The 21,842-nt window shown below is 35.1% G+C and overlaps 1 protein-coding gene across 1 annotated transcript in view; it reads left to right on the forward strand.

Annotated features, from left to right (window-relative positions):
• The window catches only part of LOC145695112 (sortilin-related receptor-like), a 126,843-nt gene that overhangs the window by 18,568 nt on the left and 86,433 nt on the right, over nucleotides 1–21,842 (forward strand). The window contains exons 5-7 of the mRNA XM_081772028.1: nucleotides 4,062–4,318; nucleotides 9,808–10,018; nucleotides 15,552–15,743. Coding sequence (XP_081628154.1) covers nucleotides 4,062–4,318; nucleotides 9,808–10,018; nucleotides 15,552–15,743 — 660 coding nt within the window. The remainder of the gene's footprint in view (nucleotides 1–4,061; nucleotides 4,319–9,807; nucleotides 10,019–15,551; nucleotides 15,744–21,842) is intronic.

Raw genomic sequence — 21,842 nt, forward strand, 5'->3', positions numbered from 1 at the left:
GTAATAAATGGGGAATTAGGTCTGAATATAATATGAATAATATGCCGGACTGAAACATGATAACCCACAAATGTATGTTCATCAAGATTTTACGAACACCTACACCTTTACGAACATTTTTCGGTTTTTGGTTTAAACCAGTTAAAAAAAAAATGGTTTAAGCCACCTTGGTTTAAACCAGCCACCCTGATACAAGCTTATCAAAAATTTTAGGTAATATTTCCATAATAGAAATTGGTCTATAATCCGTATAATCTTTCTCATTAACCTTAGGGATAGGAGAAACAAGAACAATTTTACAACTCTCAGGATAAGTAGAGGTTTGTATACTCCAATTAAATAATGACGCAAGAATAGGGGCTATAATATACTCAATTCCTTTATCAATTCCAACTGATCAACTGTAAAACTAGGAAAAAAAATACTATTTCCAGAATGGCATAATAATTAAGTTTCATCGTAAGACGAACGTCTTTGAAATATAGATTGAAATAGCTTAGCCCATGCATTGATAAGTTTATTAAAGTTATCTACATATTCATTATCGATCATAATACCTGAGGAAGACTTAGAGTGATTATTATGCTTACTCACAAAACCCCAGTATTTTTTAGGGTTTTTGGTTAAAGAATATTCAATGTCCGAAATATACATTTTCCTATCCATACGAAGTTTGAATTCAACTTGCCTTCTATAGTTTGCAAAAATAATATATAATCATCATCAGATATATATTTTTTAAAAAAAATTATACGCTTTTTCTCTCCCTTTAATTAAAAAGATAAGATCTTTAGAATACCATAAAGGAAAACTCCTACTTTTGGGTATAACGTAGGAATATTATTATTCATATTGGTTTTAATTACATTCTCCACAGCATCAATAGCAAGGTTAATATTCTGAGCTAACAAGATATTAGTTCAGTCTGCCTCCGCTAATTCCTGGTATAAGGCTAAATAATCACCTTTATGAAAAGAATATCTTGGCGAACAACCAATATCCAAAGAACATATCTTATTACGTATAGTAACCTCGATAGGATAATGATATGAATCAGGAATAACAAGAGGCAAAACATCTTTAGTTGCAACAACATTAAAATTTGATATAACCAAATCTAAATTTGATACATTAGAGACAACATTTAAATTATAATAATCCAGGAATGAAAACAATATTCTCGCCTTGCATTTGGCATAATGATGTATGCCAGGAAGGAAATTCCTATCAGCCCAATCAACCTTCGGGATATTATAATCACCAATTATGAGAATATCATACTTCAGTGGATGAATCTTAATTAAAATGTTATTTAAGAAATTCTCATAAACAGTAGAAGGCAAATTGGGATGAAAATAAGCACACAGTAATAATAAGTTCTTGCCAATTCTATTAACAATTTCAAGTAAAATACATTCTTCAAAGATCTCAAACTCAGTTCTTCGAATAACTTCAATATTGCTATTAACAGCACATAACACTCCACCCCCTCTTTCACAAACATCAGGTTCATATATTCTGTGGATAAACATCCGGAAAATAATCCTCACTGTTATGTAAATCACTTAACCACGTCTCAGTTATAACAATTATATCATAATTACAGTCTGCTACGGAACAAAAAAACTGTTCATGTTTGGTCCTAAGACCACGTACATTCTGGTTCCAAAGTTTATAATTATTCTTGGGTTGCTTCTCTATTTGAACCAGAAGTATTTTGACCGTTACAATCATTAAATACTTTTAATTTACCGTAAAAAGGGCCAATAAGGATACTTGTAGCCAAATTTCTGGAACATTAAAAATATTATAATCACAACTGTTGGCATCTGTATGAAAGGATGCATACGAATCATATTTAGTTCTTAATTTAGTATACTTAAAGTTATTCAAATGTTCTTTTACTATATCTTCAACATCAGCAACGGAGGCAGTTGGACTAAATCTAATGACAAATAGAGCTTATTTCTTCATACTAGACACCAAGTCAGTTTTATTGTTGTTACAGCCAATATTCAATTTACGCACAGTCTTTTTAACATCTCTTCTCAAATTTTGATTGACAACTATAGTTGTTTTTTATCATTAATTTTCTTTTTATTCCTTGAAATAACTTCTGTCCATAATTCCTTACTTACTTCTTCAATATCTTTATTATTATCTAACTCTAGTTTATGTTAACCATAATCAACCTTTGACTGAAATTCATGATTAACCTTATCATGAGACACATTTAAATCTTTACCTAATACCAATCCTGAATTATTTATATCAGCTATGTTAAACTGCTTGTCTCTAAAGAGAACTCCTTCCTTAGTTCCTTATTCTCTTCTCTTAGACTGGCTATTTCAGATTTCAAGGCTTTGATTTCATTAAGGAAAATATGCTTCATATTAACAAAGGACAATTCAATTTGCTTTTGAATAGCTACCAAGGATATCGTTTCATCTTTTTGAGGTTTATTTTGGTTACCAAGTTGAGGTACCACTGAATTTTGGCTATCAATAGTCTGAGTACTATTGTCCTGATTTTCACATTTTGTACATTTAAAATTCATATATAGTATTTTTTCTTTTCCTTCGCTTAAATTCTGCAAACATTCCAAATAAGATGTTTGCCAGAACAAACATTGCATTTAACAGCTCTTTGCCTTCCATAAATTGGGGCATTACAAATAGGATAATTACCTGATGCCGGCATGCTTAAATAAAACCCAGGTAACTAAAATACAATCAACAAACTAAAAGAAAGAAAACACATAAACACTTAGACATCCTCTCCACTCTAGCTCAAATAGAGAAGAAAAAACAACAAAAAAGAAAAAGAAAAAGGAATCGCTTCTCGACACTGCCAGAGGATCATTAAATTAATGAAGATCACACGACCCTTCCAAAACCACCAGAGCCTGGACAAGATGGAAAGTGTCCCTGATTAGCCACCACGAGCCCTTCAGCAACACACAATCACTGTTATAATAATAGCAACCGGTTGACTAATGCTCGCAGTGTTACTAGCCCCACCAGCTAAGAGGAAGGGACAACTGCTCACAGATGTAAGGAGCCAGATAGAAATATTGAAAGAATTCAGATAGGGTGAGCAGCCCGGAGCCAAAGGCGGAGAAGCGATAATAATAATAATAATAATAATAATAATAATAATAATAATAATAATAATAATAATAATAATAATAATAATAATAATATAAACCGGATTGATCAGCCAAGGACCCTTATAAATTTCCTATTAGAGTACCCGATAAATAATTGAAATTTGGAAATTTGTACCGTGTCGTTGTTCCACTGATATACTTCCTTTTGTTGATTTGTTTTCATTTAATTTGATCAGTTAGAATTTTTTAAAAATCTTTTTATATCTTAAAGAATTCCATATTATTTTAAAATTACAGATAATTGTGCCGTTGAAGGAACAAAATGAAAGACAGACTTTATACACCGATATTATAAAACAATTATATTGATGTAAATTACTTAATGTAAGTTATTGATGTAAGTTATGTGTGAATGTCCGCTGGTTTTTGAACAACAACTTCTCAAGACGTTGGGTCGGGCTTGACGGTTCCGTGCATTTGCCTGTCATGTTTTTGAACCTGAATCTGTGGAGACACATTAAAAATGAGTATATTTTACTCCGATCAACGATGTAAACGAGTTGGAACATCGTGTCCATAACGCTTGTGCAACTGTGTTGCCATGACCCAGGCACCTTCGAACGGACTCACCAGCCCATGATCCGGTGATGTTATGCATGCACTGCTGTCCATGGCGGACCCTGAAGATCTCCTAACGAACGTACGTTTGTGTCTTTCTGTACGTCGATATCTACCGTTTCGAACTTACTCTTGGCCCTCGTAGACTCTGTCAATATGCCCAATATGTTCTATGTTCATAGGACTTTTTCTGCTTATCTCGGTGGTGTGAGGAATCACCTGTCTACGTTTATTATGTTACTTCAGTTACACACTGTATACATAAGATAAACCCTGCATATGCATAATTTATATTTCATATATAATAATATCGTTTTTCTTTATTATATTTCAGGATAGCTTGGATTTATATGTATCGTACAAGAACCAGTCATTCGTAAAAGCTGAGTTTGAAACTAATTTGACATGCAAGGACTATTATATAGCAGATATATCAGATGGACAGGTGTTCGTTGCTGTGAATCATGATAAAGCTTTGTCCAATTTATACATATCTGAAGTGTACAGGACGGACCGTGTCCGTTTTATTCTTTCATTGGAAAGAATATTGTGCTTTTTCCCCAATGAAACTTGGAAAGACACATGGTTGAGGTAAGGAATATATATGAATCAAAGTTTTGTTTTGTATGCTACGTCCTAATTTTTTTCATTTGTTGTACATGAGTGAGGTGCTTTCTCAATTTTGCTGTTTTTAATATGGTAATACTACTTGTTCATGATACGAGATGTACGAGGATCGGCTAGGAAGTTTTGTGGCCTTTACTTTGCATTCAACATTGTACCTCTGCACTTGAATACAGTTTCTCAATGATACGATTTTTGTCTAACCCTATGTATAACATAATATGTTTTTCTACCCATTCGTATGTAGCATAATCACTGAACAATGCTTACATTAATCGAACTGTTTCTCCCCAACTTCCTCATTTGTTCTTCAATGCATATAACCATTGGTTAAGAATTCGAAGGATAACTCGGAACATGCAATATGAATCGAGTAATCGTATATTCCTCACATCTCTCTGGGTTCGATTTCTTTGATAGAGGTATCTTACGTTTTTAGAAAATCTTTTGCCACTTTCCCGTTTTAGATATGTCATTATAACAGGGAAGGGATTTTAATTTAAAGGTGTTAAGTGTTGCGAATACAGAAGGTATTGGAGAGCTCAAAGTGACATTTATAAAACTGTTGCAGAGTTTAGTGAGCAGTGTGGAAGATGCATTATCTTGAAGAAAGAGAACAACTCTTTCCCGTTTATTAAGGCGTTTCAGTTGGCTCTGTTCTTGCAGACCCTACAGTAATTGCAAGTAGTAGTTGGCATTAATGGTTTGTCATCAACTAAGCACTTATTGAACTGTTTTTCCTCAACTTCCTCATTTGTCTTTCCATACATACAGCCATGTATTGAGTATTTGAAGCAAAATTTTTGCAACATATAGTATGAGACTAATAGTTTCTTAGTTCTCACATTTCTCTGCATTTAATTTCTGTGCCAACAGCATTAGTATCGTTTTCAAAAATCTTAGGCCACTTTCCCATTTCGTATATTTGATTCGAGAACCAAAACAATTCTTTCTTTCGCTTGTCCCCCATATTCTTAATGAATTCGAGTGGTATATTGTCTATTTTTGATTGTCTTTCCACTCTTGGTCTTAAATATAGTTTTTTTTTTTTTTTTCAAACACGTTCCAAAGGATAAAAATCCTTTTTTATATTCATCTATTACATTAGCTACCTCAAGATCTAGCCCACTTACCAGGGTTGGACCCACCTGAAAAAAAGCACTTTAAAACCCACCTGGGTTTTTGACCTATTTGTTAGTATATTATTGGTACAACTAGGGTGATCACATTGTAAGTGATTTTTATCAATTTTAGACTTTCCTTGGGCGAATTAGAGGCTTCCACGTTAAGGTATACAACAACATTCAACATAAGACCTTTATAAAACTTACCTTAGCTTGAGATAGTTATAGAACAAATTAATGTATGGATTATGCTTATAGCCTATTTGAAGTAAAATAAGCATTTTGTTCTTTAGAAAATATTTTCCGGGAATAGTGTCCTCGTCGACTTGGTGACACCGAGGGACATTATCACTCATACGTTTGACGGGTTTAAGGTCATAGGTGCCGGTACTAATAGTACATATGTAAATACATTAGTAGAACTATTACTAATATTTCTTACCTTTGATGTAAAACAAGTTTCTTCAACTAAAATTTGGTTTTCCAGCAATAACAGTTTAGTTCAGTCATTTGTTGCTACTCTTCAAATAAGCATTCTGTAGAATCAACACCAGCAATAGCGTAAAAATTCTTGTCAAATTTAAGAATCTTAATGCTCGGAGTTCCGAAGACTATGTAACGCTTACTATTTGAAGTTCTGAGTTCAAATTTCCGTACTAGTGGAAGTTTTGATGTACACGCCGTGAAAGAAATGCTCGGGGAATTCCCGAATTAAACGCAGAAGGATCGGAAATGAATACTTCAACAATAAAACTATTTCTTTTACGCTTAAGCCTGCCATACGTCCCGTAAAAAACGGGACAGTCCCGTTTTTGGGCCCGAGTGTCCCGCGTCCCCGTAAATTTAGTCGGGACAGGGAAATGTACCGTATTTTAACTCAGTTTCATTTCTGCTATCAATATCGGCTTATTCGAAAAATGAAAAACAAAAAATTCTGACATTGGCTGGGTATCCTGTAATTAGTGAATGAACAGTACGCTGTTGCATGTAACAGTTTCGAGGATGTTACTACACCAACCGGTTCGGCTTGATAGCGAGCGAAATTTGCAATGCTACTTTTTCCATTGCACTTGATAGAAACTCGGATACTCTCCGAAAAAAAAAAAAAAAAAAAAAAAAAAGGCTTTGAGTATTTCTACATTTACAAACACAGGGAAGATGACTGACCTTTTCTCCAGCAACACATTACATAAGTTAACAAGAATTATAATCTTTTTCAGAGGCTAGGAGCACAGAATTGTGCTTTGGTCCAGGTCTTAGAAAAATGTAAATCTGGTCCTGACAATTACACATGACACAAGGAGAAAAATCAGCTTTTCATCAGATTAAACTGACAAACGTAATTTTGGCAAATACAGCCATGTAAATAAATATTGCTAAACGCGCGAAAAATATTGAAGGTAGATTGTACCACTGATTTTAAATAATTTGCAGTGTTTTCCTGTAAAGCATTTTTATAGCACATCTTAAGTTTTTAAGCATCTTCAGTCTGTACAGTTAATTGCAGGGTACGAACAGAGAAAAGGAGCTGCTGCTTAGTGAACTTTCGCCTATTATATTCTTGAAAAAAAAAAATGAAATCTTTTAGTTTTAGTCTCACGGTTATGCCTGCTATGCTCAAGGTGACGGTGATGATGAGAAATGAATGAAATGACGGGATGAAGAAAGTGGGAGGAAACGTGAGAATCCCGAGAAAACCCACTCACAAGGTGTTTGTCCACCACAAAGCTCACTTGGCGCGAGCTGGAATCGAACTAGGAACCCCATGCACTAGAGGTGAACGCTCTACCACTGAGCCACCGCGGCCTATTATACTTTTGTTCATAAGCAGACTACAGTTCATTGCAGTGTTGGAAAGTTGGGGGAAAGGGGGTGATCTGAGGTGTCCCGTATTCTCATGGAGAAAATATGGCAGGTTTATTTATGCTGGAATATGTTAATTTCATATAAGGCATTTTAAAACATTTATTTATTTCATACAACATGAATTGTATCTTTGTTTTAAATTAATAGACCCCTTTTGGTATTCATATTTGGCGAACGTCAGTCAGGCTTCTGGATGACTTGATCTACATTTGTTCCTTTGTCTGCCGAGCTCCTTAATGGCTATGCGGTTAGTGTACGCGTCTTCGGCGTGGGACCCGGGTTTGCTTCCCGGAGGGAGCTCTTGTGGTTCGGATTCCACGTTAATTAGTAGGTCCCGTCTCATATAGCCTCGCTGCTGAAAGGGACGTTAAGCACAAAATCAACTCGTTTGTCTGCCTCTACCACACACACTACATGGTACAGCGGGGGACACTTCTAAATGGTACACCTTAACCATAAATCTCCATATGGCTGTACCATTTAGAAGTGTCCCCCGCTGTACAACTTTTGGCCTTTTAAGTTAAAGTTTTCAGATTACAAGCATGAGGCACTGTAAATTTCCTGTGTAGATTTTGGCGGCATACCAAGGTAAAATATCAAAATGACGGCCATTTTTTCAAACCAGCGAGTATCCACGCTACGAAGCGCAATTTTCAGTCTTTTAAGTTCAAATTTTGACGGTAGAAGCACGAGATATGCTAAACTTGCTGTATAGATTTTCTCGGCGATCGAATGTAAAATTTCAAAATAACGGCCATTTTTTTTCAAAACAGCAGTGAGTAGAAAATTGTTGCAAGTTGTGACAATGACAGTCTTGAAATATAAATCACATTTTAACACTTTTACCCCAAAGACATTGAAATATTTCGAAAAAACCCGAAAAAACCCATATGGGCCCAGGTGGGTTGGGCTTTTTCAAAAAAGCCCGGGTTATTTCAAACCCTGCCACTTACTGTCATACAAGTCGTCTTGTGACATATTGTAAGGTTCCAAGTGCTCCCAGCACCACACACTTCAGACGACAGCCACGAAGAAATCATCGACATTGTCAACAGTCGCTAAATAAGGAAGATCAATGAAATCAGCCAACATTTCTTCATAAAAGAAGACAGAATACCGCAAAAGGCATTAATCTCCACCGATTAATCATACATTGTTCTCTAAGACAACTGGTCATTGGGATACACCTTTGCCTAAGTGCCTTGATTTCTACTGCCCTAAGACGCATGGTCATTGGGCTCGTACTATCACCAGCAAACCACTAAGATATTAGATGAACTTACATTTTATGTGTAATAATTATTACTATTGTATACAAGAGGAAACTTTTGTAATAAAAAGGTGATGGGAAAGTCCAAATTCCCGTGTACTATCTTTTAACTCTATCCTAAAAGACAGAATCTTTACAATATTCTTTCCATCTTTAAAAAAACATTCCTCTTGTTAACTATTTTTCTGTTCTTATTTTGTGCCACCGTTACAATACACTTTTATTTCCTACATATTTCCATAGGCTTCACCTCCTTGTATTTGCTTATATTTCTCAACCAGTCTCAACTCATCCCTTGCACGACTTGTTTTCTTTCGTCCCTTGTATTACTTCCTGTACATTTTCGTACATAGTTTCGTATTAACCTGCTTAAACGCCTTCCTTTCATAATTTTCTGTACCATTTGTTCTGTAACTCGTGGTTTCTGAGCTGTTTTCTGTTCACAGTATCCTACTCCTAGTTCTGGAGCCTATTTACATGCAGAGTTTAATGTGCACCTGCAGCTATACTTTGATTTTTTGAGTACTTTCCTTCGAATTTTTGAACGAGATTTCGTACTACCACATTTTTCAACTTTTCAATATCCTACTTCTTGTTTCCTACTTTTCTTATGTCTGTATTTTTTAGCTGGATATCCGTTTCGGTCAGCACAGAGTTGTTGGACCCGATTGTCCAAGCTATTCCGATACGGTTTCTGAATGATAACATGGTCTATTTGATATTTTCGGCCATCTATTGAATATTTCTGTGTATATCGTATTTTCTACTAGTTGAACCAGGTATTCCCAATTATTAGTGAATTCTCTCTACGGAAAGTGACCAATCCCCGTCCCCTTTAATTTCTTTTACCTAAGTCATGCTTGCCGTCGACACTATCTTGAGGTTAGCTAACAATTATCCATATTTTTGCGTATATAATAAAATTCGTAATCCCAGGAAAGCAGCTTACCCTGCTTAATTAATTTAGTGATCTCGTATGTACGTATGTTAGGTAAATAGGTTTGAATGTATCTTTTGGTAGAACTTTTCAGACAGAAAAAGACTAGACCTTACTTGATACTGCGAATTACAATTAGAATCTGATACCAACGAAGTATCGTCATTTCTGGATAACATTAGTAGCAAATTAATTTAACAATAATTAGAATATAGTTTTAATGCTGTATAACACTATGCCGTTTTACCTTTTATTACAGTGATGTAGCGGATGAGTCGTTTGCAGATTTTCACAAAGTTGAGGGACTACGAGGAATATACATTGCTTCACAAGTTGCAGCGAATGCAACGAAGCACTCCATCTACCCAGAAAATCTCGTTACACTAATTACGTTTGATAAAGGAGGAGAATGGAGTCCAATTCAACCCCCGAAATTCGATGATGATGGTCAACCTATTAAGTGTGACGTGGTAAGTAGTTATAGTGTGAATTAAGTAGTTTATAAAGAAAAGGAAAACATGTATCCCATTCTCATTGATAACTTGAATTACCAGAAGCTGAGTTAATATAATTCATTTTCTCGTTTCTCATTCATGTTTTATGTATTTATGAAAATGGTGTAACTATGAACCTACTTGTTTCTGCAGGTTCTTATCAGTTATGTCTAAAGGAGCTCCCTCATGGCTAAGCGGTTAGCAGACGCGTCTTTTAGCGTAGGAGACCCAGTTCGATTCCCGGCGGGAGCTCGTGGATCGGATTCCACGTCTCATAAGCCTCGCTGCTGAAAGGGACAAACTGAAAATCAAATCAAATTAAATTACATTTAAAGAAAATAAGTATACTATTTAAACGAAAAATAATAAGTCTGATGCATTCGTGGACTAATTATTGTATTAGTAACAGTAGTTGCTTTGTAAAACAAATAGGAGGGGCTGCTGTCGTCGTGTAATCCAACTCTCTTGGAGGCTAAAATAGTATGGTGGAAAACGGTCTGTACTGTTAGTGTTGATCTAGCATGATGTTCTGTGCACTTATCAACTGCATCAAATTCAAGCTCTGGTGTGATTCGGAGCTCACGTTAAGAAGTCCAGTTCCTCATAACCTCAATGTTGTATAAGAATACAAAACTTAAAATCTCGAACTCCTTAGAACAAAGCTGTTTGCAGTATATAGGCTACTTGAATTTAGGTAAGCCTAGCAAACATAAGGATTGTAGTATTTTTTTCTTTTTGTGTTTGTTTTATTCGCAGTATTCTGCTTATTCTAAAAATTCTTGTATTGTCGTTTGTAAGTGGATTTAAATGGAACAAAGGAGAACCTGTTTTAAGATCGTTATTGGAAACTAAAGTATCAAAGCATTTTATCTACAGTTGGGAATAGAAATCTTTAGTCGTATACAGTATTTAAATATTCATATTGATTGAACGGTTTCTTAACAACATGTAACCACTCGGAAATTGATATCTTGGTGTGGGTTATGGGAAAACAGAATGCATGTATTTACTAAAAGTACATATATGAAAGTACTCTTAGAATACTTTCAAAGATATTATAAGGTGAACTGTAGTGCTTCTTGCAACATCTGAAACCAGTTTGGATTTCCGTTTCTGTAGTATATATGCCTCACGTGAAGTCGTGAATATCATAATCTTCCTACTGTGAGAGACAATAGTGGAAGAGAAGACTTCAGTCATACGTGGAGATTCGCGGAGCAAACTTGCAGTTTTTTCCAGTAGTAGTAATAAGAAGGGAATCAAAATACAAAGTAACCTTGCTTAAGTGATATGAGTAAACAACCCTGTAATCCTCAACGCGGAGAATGGGTGAGAATCTTAGAATGTGTCCTTATACAGAATGTGCATCGGTCACGAAAATCATGAAAAAATCACGAAATCAGAAAACGGTCATGAAAGTCAAGAAATTTAGCTTTTGGATCACGATTTTTTTTTTTTTTTTTTTTTTTTTTTTTTTTTTTTTTTATCTCTACAAATATAAATATAGACTGGAATATTTTGTTCCATAAAACGTCAAAATTCACCACCAAGAATGTCTTGAGTCGGCTTTTTGGGCGCTACCAAATCGTGAGCAAAGCACGCTTCTATCGCATGCTTGAAAATTCTGCTCAATCCGCACCCAAATTCGCTCTTGAGAATGTTACTAAAGGGTCTTTCCTAGTAAGATAGTGAAATCGGCCCTTGATCCAAATTGAGTCGCTATTGCCCCAAAAGGTTACCCTTGACCTAAAACTACCTTTATAAAAGATGACCCCCCTCCCCTTACTGAATTATCGTATAATACATACTCAAAATTGAATATTTTAAAATTTTGGTGGGGGTGGTCGAAAAATTTTGAAAGTTTCACAGATTGTAGATACTATCTAGATGTAAATGTGAATTGTGCATTTTTTTTCAAAACCATCGATGCGTGTTTTCTTTATTTTTTTGCGTGTTGACAATTTCAAAAAATTGTAGAAATTTTTTTAAGGGGACACGTCGCTAATTTTTTGGTTAAAAAATTTGTTATACCCTTAGGTACAACATATATTTTTGTCGGGGCCTGAAAGTGATGGCAACATTGTCAATAAGAAATAAAAACAAACGTGTTTTTCGCCCAGTTTTCTCACTGAGGGCCACTTCAAACAATCCTTTGTCAGAGTTCACAATTTTCCTTTCTCTTACGTCCCTTCCGATTCTGTCGTTCTTCGGCTGCTTCGATTGTGTCCGTTTCGGAATAGAAACACTAAGTATATCTCCGTAACAGTGTTTCCACTACAACCGGCTCTTGCACAACGAAGTTACATACCTTGCGTCGGCTCCTCGTATCTATCAGTGCTTACTTCACTGGCCACATACAGTGGCGCTCTCTATCGGTAGCGCTCTCTACCGCGAGCTATGTAACTTCGTTGTGCAAGAGTCGGTTGAAGTGGAAGCACTGTTACGGAGATATATTTGGTGTTTCTATTCAGAAATGGACACAATCGAAGCAGCCGAAAAACGACAGAAGCGGAAGGGACGCAAGAGAAATGAAACTTGTGAACTTTGACAAAGGATTGTTTGAAGGGGCCCTCACCTTGAGGGCCCTAAAATGGTGGGAAAACTGTGCGAAAAACACGTTTGTTTTCAGTTTTATTTCTTTTTGACAATGTTGCCATCACTTTTAGGCCCCGAAAAAAATATATGTTGTACCTAAGGGTATAACAAATTTTTTAACCAAAAAATTAGCGACGTGTCCCTCCAAAAATATTATTCTACAATTTTTTGAAATTTTCAGCATGCAAGAAAATAAAGAAAACACGCATCGATGGTTTGAAAAAATTGCACATTTACATCTAGATAGTATCTACAATCTATGAAGCTTTCAAAATTTTTCGACCACCCCCACCAAAATTAGAAAATATTCAATTTTGAGCATGTATGATACGATAATTTAGTAAGGGGGGAAGGTAGGGGGTCAACATTTTTTAAAGGTAGTTTTAGGCCAAGGGTAACCATTTGAGTCAATAGCGACCCAATTTGGATCAAGGGCCGATTTCACTATCTTACTAGGAAAGACCCTTTGATGGGTTGGGAAAGAAAAGTCACGAAGTTTCATTTTGGAATTTTAGTAGACACCCTGTTATATTATTGTATTTGTACTCTGCATATCTTACAAAAATTGAACTTATAGATACATTAAGAAAGGTAGGAAAGAAAAATACTTTTTAAGTGTCGGCATTGTAGTCTTTTATAATTGTCAATAATTGCCCTTCATAACTTTATATGTACAATATGTACGTATTTATGTACTATTTGGAAATACTTGAACCATTTTTATTCGTCTTCTTCGAGAGTGCACATGCTGATCTGCTTTTTCCTATGTTCTTTTTTAGTATTTTTCTTAGTTTTCCTTCTCACTTCTGTTTCTGTTTCTACTTTTCGTTAGAATTATCTCAAACTTTTGCTTATGCCCAATCCTTTATTCTAGTTCAACATTAATTCTTTTATATATTTCTATGTTCTTGCTTTCTTTGTTTCTCTAGTTCCCGTATTTTATGGTATTCATTTATATTGCAATTTTTCAAGCTTTACCGTATATCGTTGTTCTCCTCCATTCCCTTCTCTGTTTTCCCATTTACTTAGTATTTTACATTCTCAACACTTACCTTTCTCATTGCTATGTATCTCCATTCCTTTCTATTTTCCCTGTTTATCTCAGGTCACTTCGTTTCTTTCCTTATTGTATGTCTTAAATCATTCTTTTCTAAACCTGTTTTTTTCTTCTTTCATCCATTTTTTCTATTTCATACTATATTTACCTTCCACAGCCTTTTTGATGTTTTTTTTCTGTATTTGTGGTCTTTATATTCCGTAAGTCATTCTGTTCTTCATATCTATTATCTTTCAGTTGTTCCTGAAGTTTATTACTATTGTCCGTGTTTCCTTCCCTTATCTTCGTCTGTAATAACGTTTCCTGTTCTTTCATGCTCCTATTAAAATTCTTGCTGCCATATCTAAATCACGTATTTTATGACAATATACTCCAGCTTCACTTTTTTTTCTTTCTTTCTTTTCAAATTATCCTTCCTTTATGAATTCCCGTCGTTTTTTTTTTTATTATAATACCTAGAAAGTGATTCGGCGTAAGAAATCTCTGTACAAATTGCAAAATTACGTATGTATGTTTTATTCTTACACAAGGGCTGCTGGAATGGTTTCTACGAACTACTGCTTACAGTTGCACTCGTGTTCCGATAGTAAAATTCGGTAGGATACGACTTTCCTTTGATTTTTTGTTTAAGTCTATTCATTTTTCACAGCAGTTTGAAGAAGTACCTCAGAATTCGCTGTTCGGAATACGTCAACAACTGTTTCAGACAACATAAATCGCTTACCATGCATCTTATTTTTCATGTGTGGGAACAAAAAGAAGTCATTAGGTGTTAAATCAAGTGAGTACGGACAATAAGTCATAAATTTGATATCTTTATTTTTAAAAAATGGCGTGCTGAGTGGAGACAGGCGTTGTGGTGGCGAAGAGTGGTGCGACAATTTGGGTTTGTGTTACGCAATTCATTGATAACCTTTAACAAACAAGTTGTTTGTCACTCGGCATGTACAGTTCTTCAGTTTTCTAAAACTGTGGTTGTCACATGCCCGGCGTAACTAAAGAAATAAGTAATCGTTCGCTTGAGATCACTGTTCGATCGAACAACTTTTGTTGATTTCTGCTCACTTCGGAACATCTAGATAGTAGATTGCTGTTTATTAGCAGATTCCTATGAATAGATCGAAGCTTCGTCTCCTGTAATGATGTAGTACAAAAAAAATTAACTTACCTCGCTTGAATTTTTTCGAGCAGTTTTTTTTTTACATCAATTGACAAGAGCCTGTTTTTAAAATTCCGTCAAGTTGTGTGGGATACAGCGGCTTGAATGGTACCATACTTTCAGATGACCATGCGAAATCGTATGTAATGTTTCCATGTCAGTGTTCAAGGATGCCTAAATCGCAATATATGTCACATGCCAATTTCTCAGTCATTTCACGTACAGGATTAACATTGAACGTGGATGGATGATCTTCACAAAATTCATCACTGAGAAATGTGCAACCAATCTGGAGTTCGGAAAACCAGTTGTACACATTGCTATTTAATGGTGCTTCATTTCAAAAACCAAATGAAGTCGCTCAGTGCGTTGTTTTGGGGTTAAACTGTATTTGAAGTCATAAAAAGTCACTGACGGAAAGTTTTCACGACAAATGTTCATGTCTCACACAAAACTACTACTTCAGAGTGCAGTGAAAAATAAACGAATATGTTTAAACAATCAAAGATAGTTTAAACATAGAAAGGCCTATTCTTGCAAATTTTATATGAAATACTAGTGTCACTGTAAGTAATAGTTCGCATAAACTTTTCCAGCAACCAACGGTAGTGATGAATAGCGATGAATATAAGGATGCAATACTTGCTTGCCAGCTTTATTTTTCTTTTTAATGAATCAGAATGTTCCTTTCGTTTCAGAGTCAAGGATGCTCGCTACACCTAACACAAAAATTCAGCCAATTCTATCCTGTAACTCGTTCTGTTCCTATTCTCTCGGCAAAATCTGCACCTGGTATTATTATGGCTACAGGTGTTGTAGGAACTTCTTTGAAAGTACATGGTGATCCAGGAGTTTTCTTAAGTACCGATGCTGGCCTTAATTGGCGACAGGTAAGTCTAAGTAAATTGAAATGGCAGTTTTAGATATGCATAATAAATTCAAATGCTAAACATAAGTGCTTTATCATAGGAGGGAAAGAAACCAGCCTGAAAGTAGAGATAGTTTAGTATAGAAAGATGAAAATAATGGGATGGGCTTCGGTAAAAACACAGGAGAGAATGAAGAAAAATTTACGTACGTGTAATATAAATAAAGAGAAAATTTATGTATAGCCTTGTTCCAAAAAGCCTGTGCCACCCGGTTTTAAAAGTCTTGCACTCTTACTATAGTTGAAATAAATCAAACAGATGCTAATTTTCTTTGACCAATTGAGATCTTTTTTAGAGTCAAAGTATTAGGATTTTCTATGCACGGTTGCTACAGTATGGCCTTCTAAAGCAGTGGGTGGCCAAGAACTTTTGAGCAAGACTGTACATACAATATAGGAGAAAGAATGAAGAAATTAAAAGATAAATAAGTGGAGAAATTAATAATACATATACAGGTAATATATATATAAAATAGTAAAAATTAAAAAAGTACTTGGCAAAGAACTTATAAGTGTATATAAAGAGTTAGGGCTGGAGGGTTTTCGAATAGACTAGTAATATAATAAGCAGAAGCTAACGCTTCATACTCACCGCTGTAAATCTCCAAAACAGTACTGCTTTCGAGGGACACAGCCCTCTTCCTCAGGTGACTTGAGTTTGAAATTAAAGAAGGAAAAGGTTAAAAAGATAATATGTGGGAAGGTGAAAGTATAAAAATAGTTATTCGAAGTAAACTATCCACATCCACGAACATTTATGGTGAATGAACGAGTTATAGTTACTTTTCACTGTTACTGTTCCTCTTTCTTTTCAACCGCAGCAGTACGTAGTGAAAAGGTCACATCATACTGGATTAATTTCTCCTTTGTCCAGACAGAGTTCAAAATAATATTTATGAATGTAAAAGGACTTTTATTTTATGTTCAGTTGTGTCAAAGGAGAAAAAGGTAACAAATATATAGTAATAACCAGAAACAATATAATAATAAAATTCATGAATGTGCACGTAAGTCCGGTTTTACCTTGGTTGTGTAAGGGCAATCCATTAAAATCAGTGATTGTCAACAACCTATTAATTGATCAAAGTTTCTCTAATGATACCTGACGAGACACAACCAGAACTCGGAATCCACGATCTAAGCCTTCCCTGTTATGTATGGTCTTCCTAAAACACACAAACCTGATATACCATCGAGACGTATAATAGCTTGTTTCCATAGTCTCACTTACCTGCTGTCAAAATGGATATACCATAAGCTTGAATCATTCAATATACTATCAAAAACAGCTTCGAACTTTATATATATATATATATATATATATATATATATATATATATAAAAAAAACCTTTGTAGCTGCTGATTCAATACATATGACTTCGTTCGACATCGTGATATATTCCTGAATATCGGTAGGCGTAGCACAAGTGAACCCATATAAACCCATAGCTACACAACAAGTGAACCTATATGAAATTAATTTGATTTCACAAGTTCTTGCCTTCTACATCAGGAACGTTTTTCAATTCATAGAGTTGGTTTTCCTTCGAGATGATAATTTAGCTATGGGCAACACCCTTACCCCATTATTTTCCCACATGGTTTTAGATATATTTGAAACTGTAATTCTACTTAAATTTCCCGACGGTAGGTATTTTTGCCATGCGGATGATACCCTAACTCTGTATAAGAGCGACTCTGATTTAAAAAAAAAAAGTTAAATAAACGAGTTACAACCAAATACACCGTGGAATTAGGCTCACCATGAAACATGAAGAAAATGACTTGATCAATTTCCTGAATATCTCAGTCATTCAGGAAATGAAAATAACTTTATCACCAGTGTATCGCATACTTCTTGCCGGGACGAAATACATTAGCTTTCAGGTCAACTCACCCTTGGTTTCTGAAGATGAATTATATATATATATATATATATATATATGAATCGGTGAGATTAAGAAGGGAAAGATTCCACTTTTTTGTCAAAATGAGTTGAAATAGCCATTTTGCTCCTTTATTTAAGACGCATATTTTGGCATGAAAAACAGAAAGATTCGTTTCATCATTATGACGTAGGAGCACGTGCAAAAATTGACTGAGGTTAAGAAAGGAAACATTCCAAGAATCTTTCCCTTCTTATTCTCAGCCATGGAGCTAAACGAGAACATACTGGAGTGCCTAGGTATGTGAAATTCCTATTGTTTTGCTATGAGAAAAAAACACGATAACCATAAGAAATTTCCAATTTTTTTTATTAGTGCTAAAGGAACACATCGAGCCTTAACCCCCCCCAGAACCTCTCACTATTCTTCAAATCCTGTTACATATTTAGAGGCTGGGCTGGCATGCACAAAGATGCATAAAATGCTTCTGGAAAAGCATCCAGAACTAAAAGACATAATAAAATATGAGTACTTTTTAACTTATTACAAGGAAAATTATGGGTACCGATTCGGTAGGCCGCAAGTTGACGTGTGTTCAACATGTGAAGACCTAAATATAAAAATATCATCATCGACAGTGAATGACAACACTAAACGGGTCGCTGTAGCTGAATTGATGGTTCATTAAAAGGAGAGGAAATAAGTTTTACAAGAAAATGCAAGAAGTAACTGAATTATGCTCTAATAGAAATGACGTACATGGAATCTGCTTTGATTTTATGCAAAATCTTCCTTTGCAGTGCATACCTGTTCAGGAAATGTTCTATTTTTAGGAAGTTATGGCATTACGTGTTTTGTGTTCATAGTTTAGGAAATGGAAAAGCTACTATGTACACCTATCATGAAGGAGTTGCAAAGAAAGGAGCAAACGAGGTGTGTTCTTTATTGTATGACTATATAAACAACAGTGTTGACCCTCAAGTGAAAACTCTATACGTGTTTACTGACTCATGTCCCTGGCAAAACCGCAAATCACACTTTGGTGAGATTGTTCCTGTTTCTTACTATTATTAGGTGATTTAATGAAGTACATGTATTTTTCCCCATTAGAGGACACAGTTTTCTCCCCAGGCGACCGAAACTTTGGTGTTATTAAGAGAGCTATGAAACGCCACTACAAGATTTACTCCCCTGATCAACACAACGATATGATTAGCACTACAAAAAGCAAGTAGCCTTTGTTTGAGGTGAAACGAACAAATTCTGAACTTCAAAGGATGGTGATCGACATTTTTCAAAAAGACTTGTGCTAGTGTTCGAACAGCCTTTTAAAATCAGTACCTACAAACACTTAACATTCACAGCAGCAAAAAGGGGATATGTTAAATACAGCTCACACTTTTAAAGACGGGCTACAAAGTGAAGTTTATAAACTGTACAAAGGTGGTGAAGCAGACCCTCCTGTTGAAAAGCATATAATGGAATCGTTCCCATAAAAAGGAAGAAACTCGAGGATGTTGCCAAAGTGGTTCACTGTGTGCCGGAACAAGCCAGAGTGTTTTACAATAAACTTTTAGAGTGGTCTACTGATGAGCATGAGAGCAAGGACAGTGAGTAGTAATAGAAACAGTGTACAAAGGCACAAACCAATATCTCATGTATTTTATTTTTATAACATGTGTGAATAATGTTTAATTTTCATTATTTTTGTTGGTTTAACAATAAGTAAGGAACAGTTTTAAGCTCATAAATACGTTTTTCTTTACTTTTTTCGACCTCTAAGTCTGTTGAGATTAAAAAGGGAAAGATTCCACTCTTTTTAAACTCATATAATAACCCTAATAAGAATGTAATGGTAAAACACTTTTGCGTATGTTACTTAAGGTTATAAGGAGCGACTTTCCAATAGTACGTTTCTTTCTGTGACTATTTGTTTGGTTACTATGAAGTTTTTTTCAGTTTCCCAAAAGTTTGGTTATGTGGAATCTTTCCCTTCTTAATCTTAATATATATAAAGGAGAGTTGTTCTACTCTGACCTTGCTGAGGACGGTAATCAGGAAGTACAGAAAATACCTGATTAAAATAAGTACAGGAAAATCGTTTTCAAATCCTGATTAATCAGATGGTGCAAACAGGTTCCACAAAAAATTTATAAACCTTGAACTCTACATTCAACCAGAATGACCACAGAGAAATGGATTCACATCTCCTTGTTTCTGCATGTTTCTGCAAAGCTAAAATTTTACTAAAATATAGTATTAATACGTTAGAAGTTTCCCCAAACGCAGTTGTGAAATATCTAACTTCAAACCTTACTTCACCGATTCTCAACACTTTAGTGGAGTTTATAATGTCATTTACCAATGTGATAAAGCTTATATAGGTCAGACCAAAATTAACATTTGTACCAGAATCGCTGGACGTGTTCGTGCTACTAGGACTCCCAACCCATAGCAGTTACTCGGTACAAATTGCGCCTCAAGGAAAATAAACATGTTATAGTTAATGTGCGCGTAATGAAAAAGACAAAAATTATGCCTGAACGTAAAAATTAAGGAGTTTTTTTACATTCATAAATGTAACTTAAACTCTATTTAGAGAAGGTGAAATTAATTTAATATGGTGTGACCTTTTCATTACGTACTGTCGTGGTTGGAAAGAAAGAGGATCAATAACAGTCACTATCTTCATAGTGTTTAACGTAAGTTCAGTTGCCATAATTTTCATGTATTTGATGTGTTTTTACCTTTTTAACGTTTTTTTCAAACTCAGGTAAGCTGCGAATGAGGGCCGTGTTCCTCGAAAGTGGTTCTGTTTTGTAATTTATAGCGGTATGAAGCGTTATTTTTTACTTGCTATTGTAACTATTATTTATCTCTGTACTACTTGAGTAGTAATATTTCTTCCACCGCTTTCCGAGGAACCTAAAAGTAGAAGAAGGATTTTTAATATACTCATACAGAAAGCGTGTTCAAATGTACTGTTGTGATGGGTTTTGTGTTCTGGGATGGATAAATGGGACATTTAAACGCTGCAAAAATATCAGCAATTATTGATCCAGGAGGCGAATTGAAAGAGGGAATTGTTTAGCCAATATAGAAAGCTGAACATAGTAGGTACATGTAATGTTCTAAATAGGTGTGGAAGAATTACAGCTACCGGAACGTTGGAAAGCACATAGTATCTTCATGGTGGGGGTGTTGAAGGTTCAACCTGGTATTGAATATAGTGTAAGTTTTACATCGTGAGGATCGTTTGTGTAGAGATGTGAGGTGTCTCAGTAAACCAGTTCTCGTAATGGGAATAGGAAGTATGGGAGCTTTTGGTAAACAATTTTGAGTCAAGTCAGGAAAACGTTTTCGGTTTCAGTTGTCGTTGTGGGTTACGGGATAAGAAAAATAATTGATTTCTGTAGGAAGGTGGTTGAGATAGTATTGACTAAAGGAGTTTCGGAATACAAGAGTTTACAGTGAGTATTTTGCACATTACCGCTTTGTAACACGTGTTCAGAAGTATTTGTCAGCTGTAGTGGAAGAATCACAGCGAACGCCACATCGGAATATATATAAATATATAAAACGATTGAGCAACAAGTGGATCTTCTGTCTTTGAATCTTAGTTCTAATCACTTACTAAGAGACCTATTGGAGTTGTTGTGTTCTCAATGTAGCCCTCACACTATTATACCAAAGGTTTTTAAGTTAATGTATTAAGAACAAAGTCTTTTAAGCTTTTTTGTAACGTTATTAGTAATGGTATCTTGTCAATCTCTGTCTAGATTTCCTTTATCGGTGTTAAGTTTTGGATCTTCCTCCAATTCATTCTTCATAATTAACTTAAAAAAAAATAAATAAATAAAATAAAAAAAAAAATAGCATAATAGGGTGACTTGGCTACCTTGAGCACACAACGATCAAATATGTTTATTGGCAAGTGGTTACGACCACGATTCATAGATAGAAGAATCCGCTAGGAAACGTTGGATTTTAATGGAAGTAATCATAGGGGAGATCTTTCTTCAGAGATCTACTATAAATTCAGTTGGACAGTTGCTATGGGGCTTGGACCAGTTGTATGAATAATTCATAACCATTGTATGGAGCCTGTATCTACACTTCGGATAAAGATAATGGAGTCACAATGCAGAGCCGAAATTGCAGATGTAGTCCTATG

Source organism: Thermobia domestica, chromosome 9, assembly GCF_964235325.1.
Source record: "Thermobia domestica chromosome 9, izTheDome1.hap1.1, whole genome shotgun sequence".
Taxonomy (NCBI): domain Eukaryota; kingdom Metazoa; phylum Arthropoda; class Insecta; order Zygentoma; family Lepismatidae; genus Thermobia; species Thermobia domestica.